The sequence below is a fragment of the Notothenia rossii genome, assembly GCF_949606895.1.
Source record: "Notothenia rossii genome assembly, chromosome: 2".
Taxonomy (NCBI): domain Eukaryota; kingdom Metazoa; phylum Chordata; class Actinopteri; order Perciformes; family Nototheniidae; genus Notothenia; species Notothenia rossii.
In genome coordinates this window covers 4,825,873-4,838,896 of record NC_136904.1, presented here as the reverse complement: position 1 = coordinate 4,838,896, position 13,024 = coordinate 4,825,873, and the positions used below count along the sequence as shown (strand labels likewise).

General features: G+C 41.5%; 1 protein-coding gene across 1 annotated transcript in view; it reads left to right on the top strand.

Annotated features, from left to right (window-relative positions):
• Nucleotides 1–13,024, top strand: part of LOC307028840 (insulin-like growth factor 1 receptor) — an 82,648-nt gene that overhangs the window by 15,934 nt on the left and 53,690 nt on the right. Inside the window, 1 exon segment of the mRNA XM_079664185.1 lies at nt 2,994–3,560. Within this exon segment, the coding sequence (XP_079520311.1) occupies nt 2,994–3,560 (567 nt within the window).

Sequence of the window (13,024 nt, the reverse complement as noted above, 5' to 3'; positions counted from 1 at the left end):
GTCCCCAGAGGATGAATCCTACCAACTTCAGCCGGCTTTTGAAACTTTCATTATCTCAGGATTTGATTCGATTTCCATTCTTGGAATTACAATGTTGCTCTTAATAATTCCTCATGTAGTCTACAGGGGTGCACATTGCAGCAGAGGGAAGTAAGGGTACGCTTTTTCTATTTGCTTTAACAGAAACCCCCAAAAAAGACAAATCCTGAGACAAAGGCAAACATTTATTGAGGGTAAACTTTTATCTTTAACTTTTAATTTTACGACCGTTTTTGAATATTTCTCAATGAGTTCAAGATTGTGTTTTTATATTTAACTCGTTTCCGAAGCAGCTGCGTGTTTCTCCGAAGGGAATGACCGTTGTAGCACGTTTGCACCTGTCAGCCATCGTTGGAATAAAGCACCACTTAAATATTAAACTTTTGTTAAATAGAGAATGACGATCCCTTAGTTCTTGTAAAGCTCCTCGTGATTCATTTTGCCTTTTGTTTACCTAGGAGATGCTGCCTTCAGGGACCAACACAGAAACACATCATCCCTGCAACAGTTTGAAGAGGGAGGGGCTTAGAAGTGTGTGTGTGTGTGTGTGTGTGTGTGTGTGTGTGTGTGTGTGTGTGTGTGTGTGTGTGTGTGTGTGTGTGTGTGTGTGTGTGTGTGTGTGTGTGTGTGTGTGTGTGTGTGTGTGTGTGTGTGTGTGTGTGTGTGTGTGTGTGTGTGTGTGTGTGTGTGTGTGTGTGTGTGTGTGTGTGTGTGTGTGTGTGTGTGTGTGTGTGTGTGTGTGTGCTTTTATAGTACAGTCGTTTCTTTGCCTTTTGATCTCGGACAATGAGATCATGAGGTCATATTTCGTGGACACAAGAGCGACAATAAGCTAAAAGCAGAGCAATGTAAACTTTATGGAGCTGTTTACCCCGGCTTGAATAGAGCGTGACTCAAGTGTTTACTTTGTCTCGCCATGTTAAAGGAGCATTGAAAAGGAAAACTGCCAGGCAAACACATTCGGTCAACAACAGCGCAGCTCTAGTGTTCTGTCAATATTGAAAATAAATGTACGTAAACAAACATCTTTTGAAAAACATCACTATTTCAGAACATGGTTTTGTTAGCTGGTACATTAGACAGGCATTAAAACAAATAGGTGAAGACATTTCAAGATGTTCTGTTTGATGAAACTGTAATTTTCCATGTGGAGACCGTTAAATGAACGTATACAGCATAAAGAATGTATGAGAATACAGCAAATTAGATGTTTTACTCATTACATAACATGCTTTTAGAGGTTTCCCTTTCCTTTAGTGTGTTCTATATGTTTTAGTGCATGTAAATGGGCTGCAAAGGCTAAAATGCTGTTGTCAGTCTCACAAATGTAGATATTCAGCTTTTTCTATATTATTTCATTTCAAAATCAGGCTGCACAAATAGGTTACATGTGTTTTTATTCTGCGATAAATACATTGGTACTCAGGCAGAGTATTATTTCGTTAGTCAATACATTTAAAAGCTTCACTTTAACCGTAATTATGCCTTTTTGAGTTTAGCTCAATTTGTTGAAATACAAGAATATGGGAAATCATTTCCTCATGTTATAATTCAGCAAGCAGTGCAAGAAACGCATGAAAATGGCAAAACTAAGTGCACTTGATTAACTTTCTAATTGATATCCTTATCATGGTGTTTACCAACGTCATCACAAATTCTCCTTATATCAAGTAGCCCTTTATTAAATCGGTTTTGTCCAAACAAAACTATTCAAAGACTTCATCCTGGACTTTAGCGGACTTTTCAAACAGTTTAAAAAAAAAAAAACATTTTTCATCCTGAACAATGAATCCAGAAATGATCTTATAATTCGCCCTAAGAGCCCTTAATCTTCTCTTTCTCTTCCCTTCCTGCAGTCTGCAGCCCCACTATGTAAGGGATATCTTTATCATGGTTTTTACTAACGTCATTACAAATTCTCCTTATATCAAGGAGTTGTTTTTTTTGGACAAAACCAAAGACATCATCTTTAGGCGCTTTCACACCGGAGTACTTTTCCAAGGAATAGTTCCTGGGATTTTGCGTTCACACAAAAAATATCTGGAACTAGAACTTTCTGTTGCAAACCTTTTCACCCCCAGTTAGTCCCTGCTAGAGAGCAGGGAGTAACTGGGGAGAAAAAGGTTCCAATTTCTATTGGCTGGGCAAATTGCAAAACCACGCCCCGTAAAACTCTGAAAAGTTTTTGTGAAGCCGCCATTTTATTTGCTCGCATTAGCATTATTAGCATTAGCATTAGCCCAGCGCACCAACGGAGAGAGAATAACTTATGGCAACACAAAATAAAACATGGGAGCGGTGGGGATAAGGAGGTGTCTGCGTTCTGGCGATTTACTCGGAAGGCTTCAGTAGAAGCTGCTGGGAGTCCCAGCAGCTTCTACTGAAGCCAGTCCCTAACTCCGGGGACTTCGGGTGGCAGTATACGCCGTGAAGTTGTTTGCGGCCTGCCAGTAAACCCAAAGCAGAAGAAGAAGAAGTGACGTCAGCGGCTCCCTCAGGGACTTATTCCGGTGTGAATGCGATTTCCTAGATAGTTCCAGGATATAAAAGTTCCATGAAATAAAAGTTCTGGGAACTATTCCTGGGAAAAGTACTTGGTGTGAAAGCGCCTCTTGACTTTAGTGGACTTTTCAAACGGTTCTTTTTGACATTTTTCATACGAAACTGCCTTGACCGTATTGTTCTTGTATTCTTATGGTAATGTTGTATTGTTTTGTGAGCGTACTGTTCAATGTATCATAGGTCCAATTTATAATCACTTTATATATTAAAAGTTTTTAGCTTGTATTGTCAAAATTATACTTATACGGTCTGGGAATGCTTGGAATTTCGCTGTTCTCTGTGTAGTGACAATAAAGGAATCTAATCTGAACAAATACTCGATGAATCCAGAAACGATCCTAAGATTCGCCCTCACACCCTCATAATCTTCTCTCTGTCTTCCCTTCCTGCAGTCTGCGGCCCCAGCATCGACATCGGGAACGACATCAGTGAGTTCAGGCGTCTGGAGAACTGCACGGTGGTGGAGGGATACCTGCAGATCTTGCTCATCGGCGACAAAAATAACAACAACATCAACCAGGAGTTCTTCCGCTCGCTCAGCTTCCCAAAGCTCACCATGGTCACCGACTACCTGCTGCTGTTCCGCGTCTCCGGCCTCGACAGCCTCAGCACGTTGTTTCCAAACCTCGCCGTCATCCGTGGGCGGAACTTATTCTACAACTACGCCCTGGTGATCTTCGAGATGACCAGTCTGAAGGACATCGGGCTTCTCAACCTGAGGAACATCACGAGAGGCGCCATTCGGATCGAGAAAAACCCCGAGCTCTGCTACCTGGACTCTGTTGATTGGTCTCTTATTCTGGACGCCGAGTTCAACAATTACATCGCCGGGAACAAACAGTCGAAGGAATGCAGCGATGTTTGTCCGGGCATCATGGAGAACAGCCCTCAGTGCAGCAAGACCATGTTCAACAACAACTACAACTACCGCTGCTGGAACTCCAACCACTGCCAGAAAGGTAAGAGGCCGTCGTCACACACTCTGTTTGTCTGAATAGAGTTTTCGGTCTCCGTAAAGGGAAGATGCCCGTCGTCACACACTCTTTGTTCGTCTGAATAGAGTTTTCGGTCTCCGTAAAGGGAAGATGCCCCTCGTCACACATTGTGACAGTTTGACTTATTTTTGTAGGTTTATTGATTTTCCTTTGGGGTGTCAGTCAGGTCTCTCTCCTGACATTTAAGATTTGTTTCGTCACAGTTGAGTAAGTCGGTACTGCACAAAGGCTTATACAGCTCATAGCACACACCCAACATTGAATGACATTAGAAAATAAGAAAAGATACAACTCAAAATGATTCTGTATCACGAATAGCAGGTATATTTCAAATATCCCACAAAACAAACCCTCAGCCAACAGTTCACTATTAAATCCAAAAGGTCTCACTCACTCATTTCACTTCTGATGAACGTGTTTAAATTCAGTTCATCATAGTGCATGAGAACACTGCTATGGGCTTGACCAAGAATCAACACTACACTGTTTAAAAATTTCCCTTTGGAGTTAGTTGGAAACTCTCCAGCTGTCATCACCGATCCTCACCATCGGGGCTTTTTCACCAAACATTTGTCCTGATGCCGGTTCACAATCAGAGCAGAGACTGTTTTGACATTTGGCTTTCAGGTGTTTTCAGATCAAAGTCTTTCTTTGTCTGAATAGAGTTTTGTGTCTCACTAAATGTCAAAGTGAACATAAATATATGCTTTTATATTTCTGATGTATGTGTTGACATTCAGTTCATCATAGTGCATGCAAACACTGCTATGGACTTTACCAAGAATCAACGCTACACAGTTTACAAAGGCCCCTTTTTTTGTCTGGAGGTCTTTAGCACTTCATGTTTAAGATTGAACATTTTGGTTGAGTCCAAACTTAGAAGTTTACAACAGCTAACCGATATATTGCAATTTACTAGAGGTGGGAGAAGTACTCTTGTACTTGAGTAAAAGTAGAAGTACTCAGGTCTTGTACTTGAGTAAAAGTAGAAGTACTCAGATCTTGTACTTGAGTAAAACTAGAAGTACTCAGATCTTGTTCTTGAGTAAAAGTAGAAGTACTCAGGTCTTGTTCTTGAGTAAAAGTAGAAGTACTCAGATCTTGTACTTGAGTAAAAGTAGAAAAGTATTCTCATCAAAATATAGTGAAAGTAGCGACAGTAAAAGTAGTCATTTTGCAGATTGTTCCATTTCAGAATAATATATATGATATGTTTTATAACGATTGTAATAGTGGCAAATAGAAGGTGCAGACAGTCCAGCCTTCGACTGGTTAGTGGGGATCTGAAGTGCGGCTGTGTCCTGAAACCTGTCACTTTAACGGCTTTAGATGTTGTGGTTTGGCTGCGAGGAAAGAGGCAAAGCTTCATTACGTACTTGTGTTCAGGTCTTTGCTGTTTTGTATCTCCCAAGTTAAGAGTAGAGGAAGAAAGAGCAAAATGGAGGTATCGGTCGAGGCTGCAATTCACCTCAGAATACGTTGTTGTCGAGCGTGTTTTTATTGTCTGTCAGATGTCAACGTCTGAGATGAGGATATTATGTACTTTCCACATTCTCACTTTGCATCAGGGTTCAGGCAAATATTGGTAACCCTAGAAGCAGGCTGGCACTTATCTGGTTCCACTAAAGTGAAATGTAAATGTTTTCCCGGCTTAAACAAAGTAAGTAAATGCTCCAGAGTTTAATTAAAGTACGCAGAATGAACCGTGAGAGTGAACTGGCCCTTTAATATCGTGTTTACGACTGCAGCGTTTTCGATGACTTGTTTTGCTGCTGCGTTTCAGACTGTGTGTGTGTGTGTGTGTGTGTGTGTGTGTGTGTGTGTGTGTGTGTGTGTGTGTGTGTGTGTGTGTGTGTGTGTGTGTGTGTGTGTGTGTGTGTGTGTGTGTGTGTGTGTGTGTGTGTGTGTGTGTGTGTGTGTGTGTGTGTGTGTGTGTGTGTGTGTGTGTGTGTGTGTGTGTGTGTGTGTGTGTGTGTGTGTGTGTGTGTGTGTGTGTGTGTGTGTGTGTGTGTGTGTGTGTGTGTGTGTGTGTGTGTGTGTGTGTGTGTGTGTTGTTTCCCTGGTGACTGGCGCCTTGCTGCAGACTCAGCATGTTGATGTTTTCAGTCTTGTGATACGGAACTGTCGCAGGACCGGCCTCAATTGCATGCATGTACACACACACACACACACACACACACACACACACACACACATACAAACATTGTCACCATCATCAAACACACTGGAAGTGCAGACAGAGGCACGTACACACTTAAACCGACAAATCACAGAGATGCAAATATGCCACACACACACACACACACACACACACACACACACACACACACACACACACACACACACACACACACACACACTGCTCTGTGGGTGGTTGGAGTGGCAGAGTGTGGGCATGCTGGGGAAAAAAACAGGAGGTGGAATAGGTTGGAGGAAGACATGAGGGGGGGGGGGGGGGGGTCAGGTAAAGGTTTCATTTCCACCGTCAGCAGGAAAACACGAGAGAGTCCACAATATATCAATATATCCGGAGGAAACAGGGATTTTAGCCTTTACAGACCATTTACATGCACTAAAACATGTATGACACTACAGGTAAGGGAAAACCTCAAAAAGCAGAATAGAGCCCCTTTAATGTACTATATACGTCCCACCCCTGACGTTTGACAAGCCTTTACATGAGACAAGTCCACTAATCATCAACGCAATAACAACCAGCAACTGAATAACGAACTGACGAATAACACTATTTACAATCATTTGACTTTTTTATGTTATCTCCAAGTGTTATTGTATCATCACTTCAATAAGCAGCAATCCCAAATATAAGCTACTAAAACTGGACATGAAATTATTTTATTAATATTATATTATAAATGTATATAAAGTGCGAGTCTGACTTGGTGTTGTTTTTGGATCTAATCTGACTATTAATGATAATATTGATGAATCTAACACTGTATATATATCAATATGTGGTACCAGCACAAGGCCATCGCTCTGTGTTGAGTCTAAACTACAAACATGTTGTTTTCCACGGAGCCGGTGCTGAAGGAAAGGAAATAGATTTGGATATTATTTTTAAATGCCTGCGCTAGTAGTTCTTGTAATAACCGGCTCTCGTGCAACAGCTGCTGCTCCTGCGGTTTCTCTTACTACTGACTCAACTACTGAGCCATCTGCTGATCACGTATCTTACTGTTTACCAGAGACTACACCGACCTCACCACCTTCAAAAAACTCACAAAAACTCACCTCTTCAATCTGGCTTTTAATGTGTGATTGGTTTTGTATTATTTGACTTTAACTTTAACTATATATATTTATTTGTTCTTTTCTTTTCACTATATCTGTAAAGCGTATTTGAGCACCTGTAAAAGCGCTAACAAAATTAATCTATTATTATTATTATTATTATTATTATATTACTTCTAATCCTCCAGCTATTACCACTACAGTTTATTTTAATTGGGCATGAGACGATATAAATAGGTCGTGTGTAGGGAAGTCCCGATCACTTTTTTTGCTCCCGATCCGATTCCGATCATTTGATTTTGACAATCTGCCGATACCGTTTTTTCCCGATCCGATATTTATGCAATGTATTAAGAGAAAAAAAAGGTAACAGATAACGACTGGTCATCCAACGCGATGAATTCAGCTATCTTGGCTGTTATTGTTTTGGCCTTTTCACTGTTCTGGGGCACTTTCTCTTTCCTTTTAAAAGTCTCTGAAAGTATCGGTTGTTTCAGTGCCGTTACCCGAGTGGCCGCTGTGTACTCGTTGTGTTGTTGTTGTTTGTTTTTCAGGTGGTGTATTAGATTGGTCGTGTTGAACGTAGCTCTGTTCTTTCCACTACGCGGAACCTCCGTCTTGCAAACATTGCACCTGGCTGTTACACTGCCTTCGCTTTCAATTTCATAACACTTCCAAACTCCTGACATTTTCTCTGTCCCGACTCCGGAGTCACCAGCTGAACGTAGCCTCTCGTTAGCTTACTGCTACTATTAGACACTGCGCCCACTCTGTTGCCAGATTTGAGAGAAATAAGCAACCAGGTCTATGAAAACAAGTTCAAAAGAAGCAACACATACATGATGTTGTCTATTTTTAAAACAAAACTAAGGCCTCAGGATGACTTTAAGACGTGAACATGGTCATTTCTGTTTTGTAACATTAAATAAAATAATACAAATATTTTATAAAAAACCATCCCCGATCCCCGATTTTTTGAAAATCACGTGATCGGCTCCAATCCCTGATCACGTGATCGGATCGGGACATCTCTAGTCGTGTGGTGATGATCCTGTCCAAAATAAATGCCATTAAAGTAGGGCTGTCAAACGATTAACATTTTTAATCAGATTAATCACAGCTTAAAAATTAATTAATCAGATTAATCACCATTCGAACTATGTCCAAAATATGCCATTTCTTTATGTATATTGTTGTGGGAATGGAAAGATAAATGAAAGAAGGCGGATATATCTATTTAACACATTATGTATGTTTATTATAACATTGTTCTGTGTGTCAAAATGAAAGACAGCCCACACAACTATCAATCATCAAACCGTGGGGTCTTAATTCATTACGTGTTGATTTCTATCAATGGGGGGTACTTCAGGAAAGTCGACAGGGGGGAGTTAGTGGAGTACTTTGTGACCACAGAGTGTGAACGTTGTGATCAGCTGTTTTAGCTCAGTTCTCCAGTGAAGGGGGGGGGTCTCCCTCCGCAGCCGGTTGGCGTAGTTTTGGCACAATTCCGTTGTACAGACCAACGTTAACAGCAGCCCTGTCTGCGCACACGGAGACCGACTCTTTCGTCCGGTGATCTAACCGCCTTCTGGAAAAGCTTCACAAGTACGTCGGTACTCAAATGCGCTTTGTGACACAAGTGACGGTACGCATTTCAGATTACACACATAACCTGCGGACCAGTTATGTGCACCCCTGTACTGCAGCAAGAGTATTCTCTGTCGGGACTTCCTGCAACAACACCACGCCGTTATCTTGATTCTGATTGGCCAGAAGACATTATCAAAGATGTTCTATTGAGAAGATGATCACTACGTGACAAAAGTTTTCAAAACCGTTTCTAGTTTTCGGTATTTCCAGACAAGTGGCTACTGAAATCAATCTTACTAACTGCTGTTTGTGCAATTTACTCCGCGTGAGTTGGCGGACTTTATTTTGCTACTCTAACCTCATTTTTCATAGTGGGACTAAGCCATTTCTTGGTATGGCTGTAGCCTACCCCAGCCATACCCTGGCGCTGCCACTGGTGGGATGTATGGGGCGGGGCATTCTGCACATGCGTTAAATGCGTTAAATATTTTAACGCAATTAATTCAAAAAATTAATTACCGCCGTTAACGCGATAATTTTGACAGCATTAAATTAAAGACGTTATACCTAATACAACTATTACAATTTAACTAAAATATACTGCAATCACTTTATTTTGCATGCAATTAAAGTTGGTGGTGTAAAAATCAATCTTATGTAATCATAAATGATAAAGCACTGCATAGATAAATGTAAGATGTTTTTTAAGTAGAGTAAATATACAGCTGAAGTGGAGAACGACCCTGTGAAGATGCATCTAAAACAGCATCGATCTGAAACTACGGCTCTCTCTGCAGAGACTGCATTGTTGTGCTATTTATTAGCCGGTTTATTGGAGGAGTCTGGTTGTAAAACCAGGCTTCATTAAAGAGAGGAAGGCCGAAAGCTGGGCGAACAAACAAAGCCGAAGTCGCTCCATTACCTGCAGAGAAGAGGCCGTTTTATATTCTCTACCATCCTGTGTGCAAGTAGCATGCATGTGGCCGTAGAAATAGGCCAGTTTGTTGCTGCTATTCTGGGAATCATGTGTTTTTTAATTTGATGTGTGTACCAGTATCAGCAGGCACTCTGACAATAGAGTGGTGCAGTGAGGATGTATTTCTGTAGGCTTATTCGGAAGGTAGTAAAGCAGGGGTTCCCTGATACGCTCTGTCGCAAACACACATCTATGATCCTTACATGTTTTGTGCAGCTGGAAAATCTCCACATACTAACACCCCTTTATGACCTTTGAGGTGTAAATACAAGCACCAGAAGTAGATTAGTATCTTAAGTCTTTAAAGGAACTACAGCACGGTCACAAGACTTAACGTCACCACCGCTAAGCTAAAGGCGGCTAATGTTGGGCTATAAAGGAACTACAGCACGGTCACATGACTTCACGTCACCACCACTAAGCTAAAGGTGGCTAACTTTGGGCTATAAAGGAACTACAGCACGGTCACATGACTTCACGTCACCACCGCTAAGCTAAAAGCAGCTAATGTTGGGCTATAAAGGAACTACAGCACGGTCACATGACTTCACGTCACCACCGCTAAGCTAAAGGTGGCTAATGTTGGGCTATAAAGGAACTACAGCACGGTCACATGACTTCATGTCACCACCGCTAAGCTAAAGGCGGCTAATATTGGGCTATAAAGGAACTACAGCACGGTCACATGACTTCACGTCTCCACTGCTAAGCTAAAGGTGGCTAATGTTGGGCTATAAAGGAACTACAGCACGGTCACATGACTTCACGTCACCACCGCTAAGCTAAAGGCGGCTAATCTTGGGCTATAAAGGAACTACAGCACGGTCACATGACTTCACGTCACCACTGCTAAGCTAAAGGTGGCTAATGTTGGGCTATAAAGGAACTACAGCACGGTCACATGACTTCACGTCACCACTGCTAAGCTAAAGGCGGCTAATCTTGGGCTATAAAGGAACTACAGCACGGTCACATGACTTCACGTCACCACCGCTAAGCTAAAGGTGGCTAATGATGGGCTATAAAGGAACTACAGCACGGTCACATGACTTCACGTCACCACCGCTAAGCTAAAGGTGGCTAATGATTGGCTATAAAGGAACTACAGCACGGTCACATGACTTCACGTGAGAAAGGCGGCTAATGTTGGGAATGATACAGTTTGGTAATCTAATTTTAAATCTAGCAACCCTTAATTTTAAACTGACCAGTGGGATATTTATTGACATATTTTATGTCGTCAAACAACATTTTGAAATGCCCTTCAGCTTCTTTTAAAGAGGCCATATTATGCTTTTTGGGGTTTTCCCTCTCCTGTAGTTTGTTTTATATTATTTTAGTGCATGTCTGCAAAGGCTAAAATCCTTATGTTCCCTCTAGAGGGAGTTTCACACCGACACACTTCCCCCAACTTTGTGACGAGGAAACCGTAAGCCGTAAAATGCTGACTCATTCCCGGTTCTTAGGACTCATTCCAACAGTGCTACTTGTCCTGTATCAAGCCTCAGTAATCTTATCTTAGACCCATTTTTTCGAATGTGTGCCTTGTTCACACTCACAGGCACCTTTACTATTCAGAGGAATTTTATCTCCAGACTCCGGTCATTCATCGGATTAATAAACGACGGAAGGGAAAAGTGAAAGCCCTTGTTTTCATTGAGTTGATATAAAAGCAGTCTGGACTCATTCATAAAACTGTTCAAAGCCGGGCTCCCTCTCTGGGAAAGTGGAGTGTTTTGTCGTCGTGATTGTGGGGGTTACATTCTGCCGTGTTTACTTCCCTCATTTGTTTTTTTGGAATCTGGTTTGGGTGTTTTGACTCGTTCATAACTCATAGGCTTCATCCAAAAGAAGAGCCATGTCCGTGCATGCTGGGAAACAAACACACTCCCTCTCTCCCAAACACAGAAACCCACACACACACTCTCTCATTGAACAGCATGGGGATGTTTTTCCGGTGCTTTGTCTGGTCTGAGGAGATGAAAGCACATCATTAAAGTACAAAGTAGGTCTTCAGGGATTTACTGGAAGGGATTCATGTCTTTTGTTAACCTCTGGCTGCAGGGATTACACATTAAACTTGAGGGGCGGTTACTAGATTAATTGACTCTGCTTGACATGTCACCGTTTGCTCATTTATATTGAAAGTGTTTGGTCGTCATTGTATTTAGAGCTGGTCAGGATACAAGCTGAGTGGAAACACATTAATGCCTTTATGTTGAAGGGTTTGAAAGTTTCCATCTAACTTCTGATGACTGTATCAGAAATAAAGTTACAGGAGGTAAAGGTAACTTCCTTGGCTTCAAAACAACTACCGTAATTTTCGGACTATAAGCCGCGCCTTTTTTCGACGCTGCGGCTTATATAACGGTGCGGCTAATCTATGTATTGTTACAGCTAACGGCCACTAGGGGACCTCCTAAATCTATGGGTTTTACAGGTTACAGTCCACCACCTTTAACTCTATGGGCTCTATGGCCGCTCCGCGCCCCCCACCTTTAAGCGGCGGGCTCCAGCAGGAAAAGCTGGAGGCCGGAAAAGAGTGAGACAGGTAGCGCGCAAAAGTAAAAGTGGAACCGAGAGTGGTACGAGAGACAGAACGAGAGCAAGACAGACAGACATTACGAGAGCGAGACAGTTTGTCCCCGTACCACTGGTTGAAAACCACTGCTGTAGATCTCTGCCGGTACGTGCGGTGGGAGCGCACCGTTTCAGTTTGAAAGTTGAAAAGTGTGTGTGTCTGAAACCCTATGTGATACAGTACAGTTTACACAGCACATGTTCTGTAGCTACTATTGCACTAAATGCTAACACTTGAATACGTTATGCAAATATGCAACTTGTTTGTTGAAATGTTAATAAATGGGAGCTTCCTCAAACAGCCATCTCTTTCCCGACAATCCCCTCTGTGCACGAACCCTTACATATGGTAATGAAACATTAAAACACCTGCGGCTTATATTCAGGTGCGCCTTATAGTCCGAAAATTACGGTATTTATCTGACTTCAATGTGACTTTGGTTTGGGATAGGCGCTCTTTAAAAGTATTTGTAGTTGTATACGGCGTGATTACGTTTTGGGGGAATCATGTAATTTTTAAAACAGCGTCTTTTTACAGCGTATCTTGAATTATAGAAACAGTCATAGGAGTTGACTCAAAGCTGTTGATCATAAATGGTTATGGTACAACATGTTTATATTTCTGACAGAAATGCCCTTTCAGGTACTGTGGTTGACTATAAATCACAATGGCGAGGAATTCAGGACTAGAGCTGCAACGATGAATAAACGTATCAATCAGTTGATCAACAGAAATGTAATTGGCAACTATCGATAATGGATTCATGGTCATTTTAGTCCTGAAAATATGGATTGTTTTGGTCTTTTCAGTTCGTATCATATTAAAGTGAATACTGGGGTTTTAGACATAATTATAATTTGCATAAATATTGTCTTTCAATTTGTTATAATAGTCATTTTTAAAGCTTTCATAATAGAACTTTTTCTTGCTACGTATTCTTCTTTGTGTGTCTGTGTGTGCACCATTTCTACCAAAACAAATTCCTTGCATGTGTAAATGTACTTGGTGATGAAACTGATTCTG